This window comes from Amblyraja radiata, chromosome 6 (genome assembly GCF_010909765.2).
Source record: "Amblyraja radiata isolate CabotCenter1 chromosome 6, sAmbRad1.1.pri, whole genome shotgun sequence".
In the NCBI taxonomy this organism is placed as follows: Eukaryota; Metazoa; Chordata; class Chondrichthyes; order Rajiformes; family Rajidae; genus Amblyraja; species Amblyraja radiata.
The window spans coordinates 88,019,260-88,041,306 of NC_045961.1; the positions used below are offsets into that span (position 1 = coordinate 88,019,260).

The window sequence follows — 22,047 nt, forward strand, 5'->3', positions numbered from 1 at the left end:
TGTCAAAGTAGTTCAAATGTCAGTAATGTGGAATCATGGTCAAAACATAGAAAATACAATAATTAATCCATGCACGCCGAGATCATTAAAACAGCAGGGATTCTATGCCGATATTGCTTTTGTAGTGTTGCCTGAGTAATAAACATTGACCTAGGAAGCATGGTGCAAGTGATCAGAAGTCAATTGTATTTAGCTGAGGATGCAGATTTTCTCAGTGTAACCTTGCCTCTGAAACAGAACATTGCTGGGAGTGCAGCACTCCCTCAGCACTGTACTGAAGCAAATTTGTGCGTATGAACTGTACTTTCTTACTATTAGGTGAGAGAGCTGTATACCGAGTTATAGCTGATGGTGCATGTAATCATAAGATGGATGATATTTGTTCCTCTCTCTATTCGGGTGATTACTGTAGTATTCCCAAGATAACAACTCAAATGCAAAAATGATCTGACATGACGTTTATGAAAAGTAATACCATGAATAAATGGATGAAGATGCATACCTTCAGTTCTAGGTTTCTTAAATCCATTGCAGTCAGATTCTTCGTAGCTTCTCTTGCGGTTAGTTCCTGTGTAGCCGTTTAGTCCGTCTGTGATCAGGTTACCCCGGTACAGACCGCTGGCGATGCCATTGGTGTAGAAACCATTCAGCTGATGGTTCTGCACACTGCACAGGAACTGGGAGCATTCACCGAACCCCTGAGCCAGGGCGAGCTGAGCTGCTGTCAACCCATTGGCATTCCTTAAACTGCACAAAGCAACATGGAAACAATTACACTCCACCCTGGCGCAATGTTTCAAACACAGGAGAGATCTGGACATATGGGAAAGATTAGTCGGGCAATTTGTTGAAGGCGATATGAAAAATTGCATGACAAATAAATACGTTAAAGTAATCTACCAATAACAGCATTAGAGCATTTGTACTTGGTTCTGAAATTAGCTTTGCTTAATTGGAAAGTATAGTTAAGCATGGGTATCTGAAGCGGATTTCAAAAGTAGCCAATCACTAGCAAATTCAACCTCTTTTTAGAAATGCAGTTTCAAACAAAACCTTTTTATTCACTCGGATGAGAAAAATCTGGCATTTATCAATTTAAATCATCAATCTGGACTATTTGTTAAATGTTAATATCATTAATGTTTAAAAAATGGAAGCACAAACCAGTGGCACTTTCCTTAGCTCTAATGTTCAAACTGGAAATACTTGAATGAATACATTTTAAAATGATTCAAAATTAAATACCTCAAATAATCCTCCATCATCTCTTTTGCCCCTTGCTTACAATCATGTGCTCTCTGCAGCTATCTTATTCTATCTGATTCACTAGTTCTGGGGTAGTATCAATTAGAATACATTAATGGTTTCTAAAATTAGAAACATGGTGTGGCAGAGGTCGAGCATGTAATGCTTAGACTGATGCTCGTCCTGGCTCCCTTAACTGATCTGAACTTTGCAAGCTAATCTACGTTGTTCTTTCAGTGATACGACTCTATTGTAACTGTGTTTGCAGGGTGACAAGAGACCTGGGTAAGTACAAGGGACATTAGGTTGTGGCCCTGAGTTTGCTGCACTATTCAGTTTATGGCTGATCCTGTGCTCCATGCCATGCTCCTGCCAATTTGCCTATTCACTTTACACCCAAGACCTTTACACCCTAGCACTGAATAGACCATGCAGAAGTTCACACATTGTCTAGATAACCTTGTTTACTGCTTATCCCCATGTTGCCCAATTTCTACCCTATCAGAAATATCTTCTTTTATAACACTTATTTTCTTTCCTTCTAGTTCCGATGTAGGGTCTTTGACCTGAAACATCAACCGCTTCCCTTGCCATAGATTCCAATATTTTCTATTTCATTTAAGATTTCTGCTTTCTGTAGGTTTTTTTAATATTCACGTCATTCGTAGGGATGGGATAAATCTCAGGTATTGAAATCCTTTCTCTGGTATGATATCTAGGTTTAAAATAAACAAGAGCTATTTAGGGTATTTTCCAATTTCTTACTAAAAAGGATCTTTTTCAAATATGCTCCTCTCAAGTGTTAACAAAATAAGTTTCATCCGTCTCTTAACAGTGGCATCAACTCAGCATTGCCTCTAAACAAAACTCATTACCCCATAGATAATATTTGGCCCCTCGTATTTTTAGTGTGCTCTTGTAAAGTGTATCTCTTTAACCAGTTCCACCAGTCCCTTCCAATCCTCAATTATTTATCCTGCCAAAATCTCATTACAATTGGCCCCCACCCTATTGTGGAGATACTGTTCTCAATCTACCCCTCCACACCACTTTCAAACTCACTCACCAGAAAAGCCAATGAGTTCTACAACTCTTTCTCTCTCTCGTGCTAAATTTCTAATTTCCCTTACAGTGCCCGCCATAATGTTTGGGGCAAAGACCCATCATTTATTTATTTGCTTCTGTACGCCACAATTTGAGATGTACACATCTCATGTACCACAAGAGATAAAAAAAAGTGCACATTTTCAGATTTTAATTAAGGCCATTTTTATACATTTTGGTTTCACCATGTAGTAATTACAGCAGTGTTTATACATAGCCCCACCTCAGGGCACCATAATGGTTGGGACACAGACAGCAATGTCATGTAAATGAAAGTAGTCATGTTTAGTATTTTGTTGCAAATCCTTTGCCTGCAATGACTGCTTGAAGTCTGCGATTCATGGACATCACCAGTTGCTGGGTGTGTTCTCTGGTGATGCTCTGCCAGGCCTGTATCGTAGCCATCTTCAGCTTATGCTTGTTTTGGGGGCTAGTCCTCTTCAGCATATAAAAGGCATGTTCAATTGAGTTCAGATCGGGTGAGTGACTTGGCCACTCAAGAATTTACCAGTTTTTAGCTTTGAAAAAATCCTTTGTTGCTTTAGCAGTATGTTTGGGATCATTGTCTTGCTGTAGAATGAACCGCCGGCCAATGAGGTTTGAGGCATTTGTTTGAACTTGAACAGATAGGATGTGTCTATACACATCAGAATTCATTACGCTACTACCATCAGCAGTTGTATCATCATTGAAGAAAAGTGAACCAGTACCTACAGCAGCCATACATGCCCAGGTCATAACACCCCCACCACCGTGTGTCACAGATGAGGTGGTATGCTTTGGATCTTGGGCAGTTCCTTCTCTCCTCCATACTTTGCTCTTGCCATCACTCTGATATAAGTTCATCTTCGTCTCATCTGCCCACAAGACCTTCTTCCAGAACTGTGCTTGCTCTTTTAAAAAGACTGGACAATCTAGATGCAGGAAAAATGTTCCCAATGTTGGGCGAGTCCAGAACCAGGGGCCACAGTCTTAGGATAAAGGGGAGGCCATTTAAGACTGACGTGAGGAAAAACCTTTTCACCCAGAGTTGTGAATTTGTGGAATTCCCTGCCACAGAGGGCAATGGAGGCCAAATCACTGGATGGATTTAAGAGAGTTAGATAGAGCTCTAGGGGCTAGTGGAATCAAGGGATATGGGGTGAAGGCAGGCACGGATTATTGACTGGGGACGATCAGCCATGATCATAATGAATGGCGGTGCTGGCTCGAAGGTCCGAATGGCCTCCCCCTGCATGTATTTTCTATGTTTAAGTACTTCTTTGCAAATTGTAATCCGGCAATCCTATTTTTGCAGCTAACCAGTGGTTTGCATCTTGCAGTGTGGCCTCTGTATTTCTGTTCATGAAGTCTTCTGTGGACAGTGGTCATTGACAAATCCACACCCGACTCCTGAAGAGTGTTTCTGATTTGCCAGACAGGTGTTTGGGTATTTTTCTATATTATAAAGAGAAATCTTCTATCATCAGCTGTGGAGGTCTTCCTTGGCCTGCCAGTCCCTTTGCGATTAGTAAGCTCACCAGTGCTCTTTCTTCTTAATGATGTTCCAAACAGTTGATTTTGGTAAGCCTAAGGTTTGGCTGATGTCTCTAACAGTTTTATTCTTGTTTCTCAGTCTCATAATAGCTTCTTTGACTTTCATTGGCTCAACTTTGGTCCTCATGTTGATAAACAGCAATAAGTTTCCAAAGGTGATGGAAAGACTGGGTGCTGAGAGCTCCCCTATACCTGCATCAAGGAGGCAATTAAACTTACAGGCACAATTACAAATGCCTGTGAAGCCTTGTGTCCCAAACATTATGGTACCCTGAAATTGGGGGAGACTATGACCACCAGGGGCGCTGCATGATTGGCAGGCCCGCAAACAATCTGTTTGTTTTTTCATTAAAAAAAACTTCTAGTATGTGTTAAACATCTGTGTAAATGTTCTCTGGTTTTATGTGGGGGGAGGGGGAAACTTTTTTTTCAGTTTCTTACCTTATCGGAGATGCGGTTAATTTTTGGGTCGCATTCTCCGGTCGCTCTGCGGCCTACCATCGATGGAGCTGGAGGTCTTCTCGGACTGACCTTGGGCCCCACCGCGGAGGCGTGGACTTAACCATCGGAGTCAATCCCTTGCCTGGGATTGCTCCAACGGCGGCCTGTGGACTTTACATCGGGAGCTCGCAGTCTCAGGAGAGGCCGTGGATGTCAGGGAGCTCCAATGTCACCGAAGGTTCGACCAGCCCCGAGGTGGGGTTCGATCATCCAGCGCGGGGGAGCTGACATCCCCTCCCCGATGCAGGAGCTGCTCGCCTCAACATGGAGGGCTGCCGACGGCTACGGGAGTCAAGATCATCCCGTCAACGGAGGGCTCGCGGCCCCCGACCGCAGGAGAGCAAAGGGAAGAGATTTAACTTTTTTTTCACCTTCCATCACAGTGAGGAATGTGGAGGCTCACTGTGATGGATGTTTATGTTAAGATGTGTTTTGTGTGTTCCGTTGCTTTTTATTTGTATGACAACTTGGCAAATTAAATTCCTCGTATATGTTGCAAAATATACTTGGCGAATGAAGCATTATTGTTTTTGTGATGCATAAACACAGCTGTAATTTCTACATGGTGAAATACCCTTTAATAAAATCTGACAATGTGCACTTCACCCACATGTGATTTTTTTATTACAAATCTCAAATTGTGGAGAAGAGGCAAATAAATAAATGATGGGTCTTTGTGCCAAACATTATGGAGGGCAGACTATATTGCTAATATCGAAATCCTCGTCATCTAGGAAGGATCTAGTTTTTAATCAGGTTAGCTGCTATTTAGATAACACCCCCCTCACTTTCTCATCACAACTTCTACTTCTTTGCTACCTCAAAACACTCCTCGAAACCACAAAGGCCAAGCTTTTGATCAATAATATCTTCATACCAAATTCTGTTCGACTCCATATAAAGTGCACTGGAATGAATTGGTTTATGAATGTGAACCATACTTCCCGGTTATTGAGTCCTTGGACATGATTTTCCAAACTTTTCTTGTCCCAGACTTAGAAATCAAATAACACCTATTTGAGATGATAGCATTAAAAGCCAGATTTTCATTAGAGTGGATAAAATTGTTATGCCAGGGTTTCAGGAAGCGTTTAATAAAATAAAATGAGCATTTTATTTATAAGAATGTTTCATAAAAGTGCAATTTGTGAACAGGTTAAATCTGCAATAATAATGTCACACTGAACAAGCTACAAAGTCTGCAACTGTTGCCAACTACCACCAAGCTTCCTGTTCAGATTCAACCTAACACTTTAGAGATAATAAACCGAAAACATATGTTAAAGGCAAACACAAATTATTCTTTGACATTTTTATTTTCTTAAAATGGGTCATTTTTCAATTTCTAACTAGATTATGCTTATTCAATCTTTGAACATTCTCGAGAGGAAAGTGGAAATCAATGAAATGCTTTAATTAAAAGCAAAATAACAAACTGCTAGAGAAACTCAGCAGGTCAGGTAGTCGATGTTTCAAGTCGAGACACTTCTTCAGACTGATCAGTCTGAGGCGTGTCCCCACCAGATATATTGTCTGTCCATGACCCTCCACAGATGCGGCCTGACTTGCTGAGTTCCACCAGCATTTTATTTTTGCTCATTCCAGTGTCTGCAGTCTCGTTTCTCCAAAGTTAATTAACATTTCCTTAACTAGGAAGAGCACCTTGATCAAGTAATGAAAGGACAGATAGAGATTATCAAGTTTATTTAAGCGCAGTTTCATTTGGCAACGCCACGGAAATCCGTTGCAAACTTTTACCCAAGTGTTCAAAACTTCAAGTGATACAATATTTGACACATCTAGATTGATTGGAAATACTGACAATGCAATTTAATGGTAAATGCCGGCACAAGAACAGCAACCGTCAAGCAGCAGCAGCAGCAGCAATGTTGTGGATCCTGCGCATGTGTACCATGTAAGAAGATAATTCAGATCCAATAATCAAGCATCAGATCATTTAACAGGCGCCAAATGACAAGTAAAAGACAAAATACATGTATTTGTGCTGCATGGTGGAAAGCAAGTAGAACTGACACGTTGTGTACATGAGTAACATCAATATCTAAAGCCCAAGCCAAACTACTTTTTTCTTCATCCTCTTCAACATAAATCAGGTGATATTGCTTCAAACTTCGTAATTTGGGAAGAAGTTATTAAACTGCCCAAAGGAAATAAAGTTCTAAGGTAATTATCTGTAATTGGGTAAAGCCTATTAGATATGTGCAAAGTTCTCAAGTCATTTGTAATATACAAATGACCAAAGCTTACAGGCAAGAACTTCTGTCAATTATGTAAAGCACCACTTTAAAGTAATATTGTCCAACTCTAGCCATGAAACGTCTGCATCAGAAGACAGCGGGTGCTGGCTCGAAGGGCTGAATGGCCTACACCTGCAACTATTGTCTATTGACAGATGGAAGAGCAGTATTTGGAGTAGATCTGAGAAAATCTAAAGGCAGGTGAGCAGGTGCCATCAGCAATTGGTAACCAAAATGGTAGTAATCCAGTGGTTGCTGAGTTCCTTATACAATTATGCCACAGATGCTGTCAAATATAATACACAAGCTCAGACATGCAGTAAGTGATGCTAAAATATCATTGGAAAATTGAAAATCCTTTGTTTCCTGAAAGCATTTCCCCACAAGACCAATAAAATGAGGAGCGGTAAAGGTTGGAGTGTCTGAGCAGCAAGGATAAAGCAAATCTGAGATGATCTTGCATGAAATACAGTAAGAGTGAACTTGCTGAAGTTTGTGGAAGCAATGGTATCAACAAGATCTCAGAAACATCACTAAGCAGAGAATCTGCAAAGCAGTATTCTTAAGTTGCAGTAGGATGCAGGAGTCAACTCTTTGAATTCTGATCCAACAGCCAAGATTTCAGGACACTATTGACCAAGTCTGGCCATTCACAAGAAACACAATGTTTCAACATCCATAAAAATAAACTTCTGACAGCAGCATAGCTGGAAACAGTGTGATGTAGGGCCGAGTAAGGGCTCAGGTCTATTCCTGGGGCATTGCACAAGAGATTTTTTTTTATCTCTAAAGATCTTGCATTGGTTGTTTTGAAACCCACTCAGGCCAATGAGCAATGATTGAGCGCTTTCTGATGCTGATAGGAATTGCCCATCTTCAATGACTCTAAAAGCAGCATGGTTGCACCTGACTGAATGTGGTCAACTTCAGTAAACCATGGAGACAACAGTAACTGCCACGATCTGTCACAGGAAACGTGCACTCAGTGTTATATAGCTTGAAATCGGATTATCTTGATGAATATGTGAAGCAGTGACAAAATGTCAGTGTGCAGTAAGGAGCATGAAGAAATAGTGGCAAAAAGGAGCAGGTAGGTAACGCAGTGTACTAAAACAACTGAGTTCAGCATGATGAAACAGTCATGACTCCTGCAACCTGATCCTGCGTCTGTAATGTTGGATGACTGATGGGCCAAAACTACTTTGTACCAGCTTAACGGGAGGAAGTTCAGCCGGGGGTCAAATCTAAAATGGAAGCAGAAATGTGGGGAAACTTGAGCCTTATTGGAAAGGCTATAAAGATAAGTTGATCCAATGCCAACTTCTTTGCAGATGAAGAGTGCCGTAGGAAATAAATTGTATTGGAAAATGCTTTGTTATAGATAGACATATAATGGGAAATGCATTATCAGGAACACTCCAACAAACATTGCAATAAAAAAAATTTCCTGTACCAATGTGGCCATTCTCAGACAGAGTGTAAAACGTTTTCTACTCAACTTACCCACATTGCATTGATTTCCACCAATTCCCTTCAACTCTCTAACCTTACATTTTGCTGAATAGCTTCAAGCATCAGAGAAATGCTGAAGCAGGCACTCACTACCTTGGATTACCATTTAACTTGCAAAGGCAATGCTTAAAAATTGTGTGAATAGATACGGTTCCAGTTAGTAATACAAATATTATGAACAGCAGTGGGAAGAGGTTAATGAAAAAGGGTGTAATGTTATAAGAGAATGTACACTTAAGTGGGAATAATTTTTATGCTTGATTAAATAAAAGATTCATATCTCCAAAAATATAAAATATACCATTTTCAAAAGCAACCCAATGAAAGAAATTGAAACTATTCAATAAGGACTGTAGCATGAGGAGAAATACTTGAACGATACACCAAAGTACATATTTTAATAAAGTTTGTGCATTGCTCACAGCCATGCAGCATGAAAACATGGCATTTGGCCTGGGTCCACTTCAAGTTGCCTTGGTCAACAGCAGATGCTCCATCAGTTCTGGACCATCTGGATAACAGGTACACATGTCAGGCTGCCGTTCATCACCTGCAGCATGCAACACCATCATCCACTTCAAACCCATCACCAAGCTCCAAGATCTGGTCCTTCGTACCTCCCTTTATAACTGGATCCTTGACTTCCGCATCGGCAGACCTCAATCAGGCACATAGGCAACATCTGCTTCTCACTGACCATCAGCACACGAGCATCTCAAGACTGCCCACTTAGTCCCACGTCCACTTTCCTTACACTCATGACTGTGCGGTTAAGCACAGCTCCAATTCCATCAATTAATTAGCCAACTGTGGGTGAGTCTGTGTACAGGAGATAGACACCTGGATGAGTGGTGCCACAACAATAACCTCTCTCTTAACAAGACCAAGGAACTAATGAGAATTTCCGCCTATCCATTTTAGATGCTGTCCAACCTGCTGAATTACTTCAATCTTTGTGTTTTGGCCAAGGTCTTAACATTGATTTTGTACAGGGTAGTCAGGAGACCAAGTGCCAAATTTCATTGTTGGGTCCGCACTGGAGAGAGTCAGCAGCTTCAAATTCCTGGCCTTTAGCATCCCAGATGATCCGTCCTGGGCCCAGCACATAGATGTGATCATGAAGGCGGCACGCCAGCTCCTCCGCTTTCTTAGAAGTTTAGAGACCTTCAGCAGAAGTTTAGAGAGATTCAAGAGAGTCTCAGAATACTCTAACAGCTATTCCAAATCAAAGGCTGCTCAGAGTGGTGGATTCAGCCCAGTCCATCATGAGCACAGTTCTTCACACCATCGAAAGCATCTACATGAGGTACTTCTTTAAGAAGAAAGTATCTATCATTAAGGATCCCCATGTCCTATTTTTATTGCTACATCGGGCAGTAGGTGCTGGAACCCAAGGTCATACACCACCAGGTTCAGGTACAGCTATTTTCATACAACTATCAGGTTCTTGAATCAATATGCACAACCCTTATATTGTTGTGACAATGGAATAGTACGGACCTCTCTTGCACTACCATGGACTTGTTTTTTCTTCCCAATTGTGTTTTAGTGTCATGTAGTCCTTTTTTTTTTTTTTTTTTAATTGTCTTGCAGAATTGTGTGAGATTTGTGTGTTTTTGTATATGTGCCTGTGATGCTGTTGCAAGCAAGATTCTCATATGTAGGATAATAACCCGACTTGATTCGATCATGTCCACCCACTCACACTAATCCCACGTTTCAGCACGTGGCCTTCCATACCAAGGCAATTCAGGTGTACATACTTCGATATCAATCTTGCATCAGTGTCTGACTCTAATTTCCGGAATTCCTTATATTAATTCAACAAGCTTAAAAAAAACAACTCCCCTCATTATTCATTTGGCACACCCAACATAAATCTATTGAGGAATACACACCAAGAACAAAAGTGTTGAACAGCACTTCGATATAGATAAGACATGTCAATTTTTAAATCTCAATTAAGATTGAGTTTAAACGATGCAGGTTCTGAAAATAATACAAATGTCCACATTCAGGTACAGGATTTTCTCGACGACACCTTTTGCCTCCAACTCAATTTTGATGATCTTGAAACAGAATTAATGCTCTTTCTTGTCCTCCATCATGATCACCAGCTCTGTTGAATCCCATATTTTAATAAAGCCTGGCATCCTCAAAGCACCCTTGTGCTACTCTGCTTTACAATACCTTCTGACATCATTTCTTCTTCATGCCTTATAGCTAAAAAGCTCATTTTTCTGGATTCTTAAAATATTCCTTGCATTGTTTCCCCCCCCCCACTAATTTTCAGGGTGAAGCGTACGGTCATTTATCTTGAGGTGGTGCACTTTGAAAAGTTGCAATCCTTCTGGTTGCAGCATGTAGCACAAAAGCAATTCCAGAATTTAGATCCAGGCAATTTCCTACTCACGATGGTGTGGTGATGAATTTGGACGGGATCCTTGGAGGTGGTGGAGTCCCCAAGCACCGATAATACCTGCGCAGTGGCAGAGTTCTCGGGTTTGAATAGTTCTGTCAGAAAAGCCTGGTTGAGTAACTGCTGGAAATCTTGCAAATGGCAGGCACTGCAGCAATTGTACGCCAGTGGTGTGGGGAATAAATGTTTAGGATGGTTGATGGACTTCCAATCAAGCAGGCGGCTTTGACTCAGATGGTATTGAGCCCGCATTGTCAGGGTTTCACTCGTCCAGGTAATTGGAGATTATTACATCCTGCTTCTGATTTGTGTCTTGTAGTGTTATGTGATGTCAGGGGAATGAATATAGAATATCCAGCCTCTGAATTAATGCAGCCATAGCATTTATCTGAAGGGTTTCGGCCCGAAACGTTGCCTATTTACTTCGCTCCATAGATGCTGCTGCACCCGCTGAGTTTCTCCAGCACTTTTGTCTACCTTCGATTTTCCAGCATCTGCAGTTCCTTCTTAAACACATTTATCTGGGTAGACCAGTTGAGTTCTTATAAATGACCCATAGGATTTTGATGGACTCAGTGATGAAAATGTCATTGAACATTAAGGTTAGGGCAATAGATTTCCTTTTTGTGGAAACGTTCAATGCCTGACACTTTTGTGGCATACGTGCTAGTGGTTACTTACTAGTCCCCATTTGAACAATGTTTCCATCTTGCTGCGTGCAGATATAAGCTACTTTAGTTGCTGAAGTCGCAAATGGCTTTGAGTAATCATTGATGAAATAGAGAAAGTCCATTAGGCCCAGGACATTGTCCTGATGAAATCCTTCAGTTGATGTTCTAGGGCTGGGGCAATTGACCACCATCTTCCTGTCTAAAGTAATGAAATTCAGAGTTAAGCTTCAAACTATTCATTATTTTCCAATTCTGATGCAAGCCAAATTTCCAATATTGTGCTTTACATACACAGTCCATTCATGGAATCACTGTGAGCATTTTAGAAAATCAGCTGACTTCAAAATATAAAAAGGCTTTTTTTAATTTAAATTCTGGTACTGGTCTTTGAAATTAATTCTGTTTCCTTCTAAACCAGGTTCATGATAATTTTAGAAGCTTAATGTGTACTCTTAACAGATTTCAGCCTTTTCTCTTATTTGTTGCAAAAATGTTCTTACACCGTTCTTCTACTGATTATTTTATCGTCCTCCAGCCATTCCATCTCCAACTCTCAGATATTTCAATGGCTAAATCAAGAATCACTGAATATTTCACAACTTTCAACTCAGATGATTCTGCATGCTCCAAGCCTGACCTTGTTCTTCCTCCGCCCGGTGATCGAAGCAAGCTAATCATAATGCTTTATTCTAATTTGACCTCCAAAGGAATAAGGCTAAAACTCAATCACAAAGCTTCTTTCCCCCATCTTCATCTCTTTACAATAAAGGTTGACCATGCATCGTCTTGTACTAAGGTCAATCAGGCTGCTCTTTGGAAATAGTATTTCAAGGTCTTTCCGTTGAAGTTCAAGATAAAATTGACAGATAAAATATGTTCAGAATCCAGCGTTCAACAGTATGGAGGTCATCTGATTGATCTAACACATCTTACCACCAAATGCAAAAAATGCCATCCTTTTTCCCCTCCTCTCCTCCACCAGTTAATGTGCCACAACTGCTTTCCAGTGCAATCCTCTACACAACAGATGTTTTTACAACAGAGCCACAGGTGGTCCCAAATCACCTCCAAGTTTACTAACCCTTTTCAAGAAGGAGCGTTGATAATAATATTTTCTGAAGTTTGAATGAATCCATGTAGTCTTGTTCCAATGAGGCAGTTTCCAAGTCATTGCCCCGTTTATTCATAGCTCAGTGGGTTGGGAGGCCTCTAGGATTGTAGCTGCTTTCAAGCACAATTTGATATTTGTTTAATAATGGCAAAGGCCAAGGCAGGAAAATGGAAAACAGGGAAAAGGTCATCCATGAGCTCCAAAGATGGTACTTCCTGCCCCACAAAGATATTAAGAGAACGTCAATCGTGGAGTAGACTTGGTAAGTCAAGAATCAGCAGCACAGCAATTTACCTGTCCAGAGGATTGCCTGAATCAGAAAAACCAAAGTGAAAGAGTAGGCGGGAATGAGCTCCCAACACAATCTTCTGTTTCAGTTATGCAAATAAGGCAGCAAGACAAATGGAGAAAATCCCAGCTCATTCTTCCCAGAGAACCTAAACTTGAGTGTAATGAATGATAAGGCTTGGTATAATATTCTAGTTGCATTTGTCTCTCGCAAAAGTAGTTTATCTCACTGTGTCAGGAAAGAAGTTACTGACACAACAATCTAGATACCTTAACATAGATAAAATGGATTGCTTTTGAAAACAGAGTAGGAAATGTATAAATATTGGGAAAGTATTTTAAAGTCAATTTGCATTTTAAAACACCAATTTTCCAGATCCAAACTACAAAACATTTCATTGATGTTAAAGTGCAATATATGGAACATGATTTTTAAAAGAAGTTCACAAATCTGATGGATTCCAAATTAGTAAAATAAGATTTGGAAGATTGATGGGGGGATCCTGATGGCCGACATATTCTCTGTGACATGAACGGTTTTAGCAGGGTGATAGGAGATCAATTAGAAGAAATTGAAAAGAATTGGTGATGCTTGCATCTCTTTCGAAGTACGATGTTAAATTTAATGCTTAATTCAACACTGTTACTGCAGTTTTCTCCAAGTAAAGCATATATCATTCCATATATGAATAAACAGCAAGTTTCATATCGCTTTCAATAATCAAACTGGACCTGGTTACAATCATGCGTCAATTAATTTCCATAAGTAAACCACTTTTTTCTTGAAAAATTGTGTACAACTTACATTAAAATATAAAGTTCTCAACTTAACTATATTAGTTTACATATCTGAGGTAATTTTAAATTATGGTAAACAAAGCATGCACAACTAAAAGATCTATAACTCAGTACCTACATAGCATTAAAACCAATCACCACAACAAATACCTCAACGGTATGCCTTGTGTGCTGAGGGGAAGCGATACTGCGCACTCATTGCCACAACTGTAAGGTTTCCATGAAGCCCCTGTGGCAGTTTCAGCGTTTCTATTGGGAGTGATCCCCCTTTCTAGGATTACTTCAAAATCAAGTCAAATTCAAATTACGTAGCTGGAAAACATTTGACATTTTTCAATCTCTTAAAGACTCAATTGTCTGCACTGTTACAGTTACATGGGCAATGGTAAATAATACAGACTAAGGGGTACTGGTGAAAGTAATCTTAACAATGAAACAAAAACATGAATACATCTTAATTAATATGTTGTTTAACCCATTTCATTCTATTTTCAAGTCCTGTACTGTCTGTAAATATATGGAATACCTTATCCAGTCATGTGGAGTATTTTAATTTCTGTAGCAGCAAACACTAACATGGGTTTCATATAGAAATTGGGTTGTCGAATTACAATGCTGCTATAAAAGAAGAGAGAATTAAAGTGCAAAACATATGGATCATTCTCTATTCAAAGTATTTACCTGGAAAAGATGGACACATTTTACTTCTAGATAATTCTGAAATGAGTGAAAAGTCATTACAATATTATAATTTTAATCTGCATTACCGATTTCCTACTGAGGCTGTGATAATTTAATGTTCTGTTTCAATTAAGCTATTGATTCACTTAAACTCAAATTTCACTGTACCTTAATTGGCACATGTGACAATAAACTGACCTTGAAACTCTACTGAACAACTCTCAACTATATGAGACTCCCATTTCAAAACTATTTTATAGATTAGAGTTTATGTAACTAAATGGTGAGCTTCATACATCTATTCCAACCACGGGCAAATATTTACAAACGTGGTACCCAAAGAAATATTCATCTTATTTCATTTATATTAATGCCTCCGCATTGTCAATTCTGGCTGCATTGCTTGAACGAGTTTGACGTACTGAAATATTAAGATCAGTATGTTTGTTAAGGTGACTTGTTTTCCATTTAACTGTGCAACCCTGGAGAGCCTGATTTAGGATGCATTGTGGAGACAACCCTATCCTTATGACAGAAAGTGTACTGGCAACATGAAGAGCAATTGCATGTGTGCTAAGTTTCAACTGTTGCCTAATCTTTTCCTCCTTGCTCTTGTCCTTTGAATTGACTCTCAGCTATTCCCAATGATTGATGTTGATCCTATCCATGGGAAATCTTGATATATTTATATCCTGAAGAAGCTATCTGTCCCTACTCTTTCTAAAAGATCAGGGCTAAGCTTCCAAGGGCCTCTCTGGTTGAACATATCCCAATTCAGAGAGGGCTGATGATTGACTTCATTGGAATATTGTACACTGCTTCCAAACTACCCTCACTGGTATTTCCAATGGACCATGCTACATTCGGCAATAACCTGATAATTAAATAACATTTTCGGTTCCTCCAGCACGGTATAAAAGAAAGTTGAACTATAAGCATGAGAAAACAGATCCCAGCAGCAGCACCAGGTCGAAAGCACTGCAGGTACCCCAACTGTAAAGAAACAGTGACGATCCAAACTGATCACGCATCATCCTGTTAAAAATGCAATACAGACGGAATACAGGAAACAGGTCGGAATTTCTGCAGCATTCCTGGTCCACCTACCTCTGTCAAATTTCAATCAGGAAGAAAGATTTTAGATCCTTGTTATATCTAGGGAACCAGGACAGGCAACCTTGACATCAGTGGTTGACGACAAGTGTACTGGAAAAATCAGTAAACTGCCAACAATAATTATAGTCTCCAAAATTCTTACCATCATTAATTATTCTTCTTCTGCGATACTTAACAATACTAATAGATGATGAAATTACGTGAGAAGCAAGGGCAACTGACAGGTATTGCGCTCAACTTTGTAGTACTGAGAGGTAAAAATGTTCTTACTTTTGGTATCCATGAGTGGAATATCTAATTAAGGAACATTTTAATTAAGATGTCTCAACTTCTGCAGAAGACACTTGCATTTTTATTAGTGAAAACATTTGTCATAGAATACCTGAACAAAATCAGTCTAGTTGCTGCACTTCAGCATTCAACTGAAACCTCTCACCAATAAAACCATACTCCCTGAATGTCAATGTGCAAGACAGCTGGCAACAAATTTCAATAAGCCATGACCAATTTACTGAGGAATAATTGTATTGCATTTCACTTGCATCAAACAATACGCGCTAATTTAATTAAAACAAAAAGATTTCCTGATACAAGTCTGCTCCGTTCGACATTGAATTGCTCTTTCAGTTGGACTTCAAGTCCTCATACATTCCTTACTTACTCTCTATATGTTTTTACTTTAACATATAATTGTGCCGGCCCTTCTCCCAGTGAGGTTCCTGAAGGATACACCCTAGCTTGATCCAATGCCATTTTTTTTTTCATTCCTTGATAACAATATACTTGCAATATTGGAGCACTTTTCATTGCATCAAATCAATTCCACAATTATAACAATTTCTCTGCTAATCTCATGGCTTTGCTTGTCTTGGCAATTTACAGCTGCATCACAAATTTCTCAACATCTGGTCAACAGTTAGAATCAACTCCAGCGCCACTGCTCACCTGTATTGCTTTGCATTTATAAGCATCAATAAGGATGTTTTGTGCAGCTGCACCTCTACACAGATTATCTGCCATAAAGTGTCTGGTATCTAAATTATGCTGTCTCACCTACTTCAATTATGCCTTAATTGAATGAAGAGGTTCCACGGACAATTCTCATTGAACTCCATAACTTCCAGTTTATATTGTGTATTTCACCTAAATTCTGTTTACTTCACAATTTCCCAAGCTTCCTTTGAACTTCAACTGCTAGAACTGATGCAGACAAATAATTTAAGGATTTATATGGAAACATTTTATCACTATAACTTCAAAGGCCAGGATACAGAGCAGCAGGTAATGTTAGGCATCTTATTTCTCAGGAACCACAGTTACAAAGAGGGGTTACATAGAAACATAGAAAATAGGTGCAGGAGTAGGCCATTCGGCCCTTTGAGCCTGCACCACCATTCAATATGATCATGGCTGATCATCCAACTCCGTATCCTGTACCTGCCTTCTCTCCATATCCCCTGATCCCTTTAGCCACAAGGGCCACATCTAACTCCCTCTTAAATATAGCCAATGAACTGGCCTCAACTACCTTCTGTGGCAGAGAATTCCAGAGGTTCACCACTCTCTGTGTGAAAAATGTTTTTCTCATCTCGGTCCTAAAGGATTTCCCCTTTATCCTTAAACTGTGACCCCTTGTTCTGGACTTCCCCAACATCGGGAACAATCTTCCTGCATCCAGCCTGTCCAACCCCTTAAGAATTTTGTAAGTTTCTATAAGATCCCCCCTCAATCTTCTAAATTCTAGCGAGTACAAGCCGAGTCTATCCATTCTTTCTTCATATGAAAGTCCTGACATCCCAGGAATCAGTCTGGTGAACCTTCTCTGTACTCCCTCTATGGCAAGAATGTCTTTCCTCAGATTAGGAGACCAAAACTGTACGCAATACTCCAGGTGTGGTCTCACCAATACCCTGTACAACTGCAGTAGAACCTCCCTGCTCCTATACTCAAATCCTTTTGCTATGAATGCTAACATACCATTCGCTTTCTTCACTGCCTGCTGCACCTGCATGCCTACTTTCAATGACAGGTGTACCATGACACCCAGGTCTCGTTGCATCTCCCCTTTTCCTAATCGCCCACCATTTAGATAATGGGTTATTCCCAAAAACATGGCTGCATGTCATCTTTTGATTCTCCCAGTTTTTTCACAGGTGTCTTCCACAGAATTTAGGACATTAATCTATTCAATATTCTTATGACAGGCTCTGCTGCAAATAGCTAGGTGTATGAGCAGCCAGCCCAAATAAAAGCAAAATACCTGCAAATTACCTTTGCTTTCAATGTTTTTATGAAATAGTTTATTGGAAAGTAATCACTGTCAATGCTGGTTTTGATATGAAGCTTGTGTTGACTAAACGGGTGGTAATATTAATGGATGACTAGGTGAAACAAGACAATTTTAAACACACCCAAAGATTGAAAATACGCAATAGATTTGATGTCAGGCTTCAGAGTGCACAAAATCATTGAAAAAAATGGAGTGGGAGCGAGCGGTAACAGTAAAAAGCCAAGGAAATTTTGGATTCCAGTCCACAAAATCTTCAACCGAGTAGGAAGAAGATCAAATAAAATCCAAAAATGTTTAACAGCACTTGGTCAGGAAATATACTGTTAAAGTTATGGAAATTGTTCAAGATTTAAATGTAAAAATTGTGCAATTATCAGTTAGTAACCTTGTTAAATGCGGTTTAATATGCCATTGTATTTGTGCCGCTTTTAATTAAAGACACTAAATAATTAAACAAAGAAAGACACAACTTCAGGATGGTGCTTAGGGAGTTAAATCTTTAACTCAATAGATGTGCTAGTGATTAATTCCACCGCGCAGGTCTTACTTAAGTAATTGTGGAACTCACTTGGGAACTCAGCGTAAATCCAAACGATCTGTTGACTAAAGTCATTAGGCACTACTTATGCGGGCATCGCTTCCAGTTGAACGGGACCATGGCTTTGAAGGAACTGATATTAACTTTAACGAAAATCCAGTTGGAAAGTTCCAGAAGAACGTGTCTGAGATCAAGCTTGACATTCGTGCACACGAGACCCAAAGATATTGTTTCTGTCTGTTTAAAACTCAAATTGAGGGTTACGATGCCTCTTAAGGATGCATCAATAGCAAGACAATTCAGATATATGAGGTTAAATGTTCAATGAAATATGTCATATATAAAAATATTTCCTTTCAAATACAAATTAAGGCTCCTGACCTTCATAAATAGGGAGCGATTACTGGGGGTGCAGGTAAATTTTAAAATTAATGATCAGGGTCCACTGACCTCAAGGCCAAACTCATGATCCATGTTCCCAGTGTGTAAGTAGAATAATATGAATTGCTAACTCTAAGTGACAGCATTCTGCTCATTGATACCCTTTGTTACATTGGGTGGGAGTGGAATACAGATTAAGTGGAAAGAGGGTATCCTAGAGAAATTAAAGAAAAAGTTAGATAAATGGCTAAATTAATGGTCCGGTCTAGACCTTAATGTATGGGATAAAACCTGCATCAGGGAGTTTTAAATAGTTTGTACATTATCACATTCAAAGGGCAGATCTAAAAGTTGGCAAGCTTGGTCAAAGTGAGCATGCCCTACAAAGCAAGCTAGGGCACAGAATGTTTAATGTAAGCTACAATTCATGAAAATGGAGAGGTTGCATTTCTTGCAAAAGGAGTAAAATCCCATTAAAGAAATCATTCAATAAGGGCCAGTAGCTAATACACTACCTAATGAATGGAAACTAAACTACTTTGCAGAAAGGTATCAACATTTAGTTGAAAAAAACAAATTTCAACACACTGGGAGCAATTTTATTTAAAGGGAATCATTCCTGTAATTTTTGTGATCGATTTTATCATTTTATGTTAAGTGTGCCAGTCAGTCAGGACAGTGACTACTGAATGGCACATAAATTCTTATATGGCCTTAGTTAAACATCTAGAATTTTGATTTGTTGGAAAATTATGGACATGCAAAATGAATTTTGGAGAGTTTGAATCATTAATGGAAACTTAGATAAATATAATTTTTTTAAGCCTCCATAAATTTAATAGACAATAGACAATAGGTGGAGTAGGCCATTCGAGCCAGCACCATTTAATGAATTACCAGCAAAACAAGTTTCTCACATATGGCGTCACTTAGTTTAAAAGAGCTTTATGCTACAATTAAAGAACTCATTTCCTAAATGTAAGGACTTACCCACTACAAGTGTGCCTGAAAAAATTGCAGGCACATTCCCCACCCACAAAATGCCGTCAAGACATTTTTGGGAGCCAGTCTACAATTATCTGGCTCGTGCCTTGTGTGCACAGCTCTAGTCCAGGGTGTGGATTGGATCAACTACGCCCCTTATATCTTAATTAATCCACAAAGATTTACTTTGGAGGAGTGGTGGGGTGATTAAAGACTTATTAATTGGTCTTTTCCAGACTCTAACCAGTGAAGTACAGTAAAAAATGTTGAATGGCGGTGCTGGCTCGAAGGGCCGAATGGCCTACTCCTGCACCTATTGTCTATTGTTATTGAAAAGATGGACCTCGATATTCAAAAATGCTAAGGGTAGGTATTTGAGATAATTATTTAAGTTCAAATCTTTTGGGTCAAATTTAAAGCATATAGCTCCATTAAGGGTGCCATACCCATCACCCATTGAGTGTTTACAACTTACTATTATATAAGAGGTGCCAAAATGTTTACTTACTCTGTTGTAGCCCCATGCGTGACAAGGACATTAAGGCAATCCAAACTTCCCGATCGCGCTGCTTTGTGGACAGGGGTTTCACCCACAACATCCTGCAATGATGAAAAGCAAAGTATATCATTGTATGGATCAGAATACCACTTCCTGGAGTCAATGAATCTGTGTATGAAGTCTAATGTAATACCTCCGCCTGTACTGTTCCTTGAACCAGTGAGTATATACCAGGCCACAACGTTATGATAATTTTTGCTGTTGCTGTTGGTCCAGTCACTCATTACTTCTTCTATTTTGCCAGAGCTGTTCTGAGTCTATCCCATTTAGCATGACAGTAGTGTCACAGGTGAGGAGGCCCTCAACGTGAAGATGGGTCTTCTCTCCACAAAATCCTCCACTACAGACAGATGCATTTGACAGATAGATTGCACTCTCAAATTTACAACAATCCCCAGATGCTTGCAGGGAGGATCTTGCAACGTTGGCTGAGTTGGGAGTGACTTGGTTGTATCCAAAATCATTGCATCAGTTGACACCAGGTGGTCCCTCCTGTATATTTGGTTTCAATATAGTAGTAATGGACTGTCATGGACTGTCTCCCTCGGATGGTCACGTCGCACAGACACATCTGCACTTTAGTCTGTTTGAACTGTTTTGACTATTTTACTGTTGTAATGTTCTCTTTACAAACCATGTTCTCGGGATATCTAAATCTAAATGTTATTAGTTATTTAAGTTATGACATCGGATGGAAGCTGCATACCAAATCTCGTTGCGCTTATGTGCAATGACAATAAAATATATTATTATTATTATTAATTGCATAACTGGATACCTTGCCATGCCTGTTCTGAGAGCATTTAAGAGTGAATTCCCCAAAGCTGATGATCTGTCCTGGACCCAGCATGTGATGGCCACCAACCACCAGCATTTCTACTTCCTCAGACGTTTGAGGAGATTTAGCAATCAAACCTCTATAGGTGCCGAATGAGAATATATTAACTGGTTCAGTAATTCAAATATTCAAGAAGAGAGGAGGCTGCAAAGTGGTGGGCTTTGCCAGGTTCATCACGTACTGACCATACGATCATCCAAGAGATCAAGGAAGCAGCTAATATCAAAGTCCCACACCTTCCAGGCCATGCTATCATCTTGCTGCCACTATCGGCTAGGTGGAACCATAACCGCTAGGTTCAAGAACAGTTTCTTCCCAACAACCATCAGACTTTTAAACCACCATGCACAAGCCTACCCTCACTGAACATCAGTGATTTTGAGCTACTAAGATTAGACTATGTATTTTGATGTGCTATCATGATCTGATCTACTTAGAATAATTGATAGTATATTGTATATATATTTGATGAGTTGTTGCATTTAATATTCCTGTAGCTGCAGAAAGCAGGAATTTCATTGTTTTGTTCCTGGTACATAATGATAACTAAACCCTCCCCTGTAAAAAAACTTCTCTGCAGGTCTCCTTTCATTCCTCCCCTCTCACCATAAACCGGAGCACTGTAGTGCCAGACATTCCCGACCTGGAAGAAAGATTCTGGCCAAATGCAGTATCTATCCTCCTCATAATTTTATGAACCTCTACAACTTTCAACCCTCAGCCCCCTACGTTTTTGAGAGATTAAACGTAGCTTATCCAATCACCACTTAATTAATATAGCCTTCCTTTCCATGCAACAACCGGATTTCTTTGCGTTGAAATCTCTCTTTTTTCAAAATCTCCATGAAGTCACCTCTTGGAATGACTCCATTCCACATGGCCTTAATTGCAACTCTGCATTATGAAGACTGGTCAGCATTCTGCCAAGCGTAAATTCAACCCAAACTTTAATTCAGCTGCCAAAATAAGATCTCGGAGAGAAAAATTTCCATGAATTTAGAAAGGAAGCCAGTCCGGTTTCGATTTCAAAGTTTATGAAAGTCTGGAAAACATATTTTTCCCATTAGTCACGTTGCTGTTTATTCTTCTCTCCTGGAAACTAAATTGACAGATTAGCGATCTGACCTGCCACTCTATATATAGAACAAGACCTAAGCAATACCATATGTGAGGAAACATCTCAGCCACAAAATTAAAGCATCTGTTCCCTTTTTGTT

At 39.6% G+C, this 22,047-nt stretch overlaps 1 protein-coding gene across 5 annotated transcripts in view; it reads right to left on the reverse strand.

The window, feature by feature from the left end:
- ankrd10 (ankyrin repeat domain 10) overlaps nucleotides 1-22,047 on the reverse strand; it is a 59,378-nt gene that overhangs the window by 17,266 nt on the left and 20,065 nt on the right. For 4 of the 5 annotated variants that reach the window (XM_033023149.1, XM_033023151.1, XM_033023150.1 and 1 more), the window contains exons 3-4: nucleotides 19,942-20,033; nucleotides 503-747 (exon numbers count right to left, since the gene is read on the reverse strand). In XM_033023149.1, the coding sequence (XP_032879040.1) occupies nucleotides 503-747; nucleotides 19,942-20,033 (337 nt within the window). Of the gene's footprint in view, nucleotides 1-502; nucleotides 748-13,593; nucleotides 13,724-19,941; nucleotides 20,034-22,047 lie in introns of those variants that run through there. The other variant, XM_033023153.1, reaches the window with a different exon arrangement.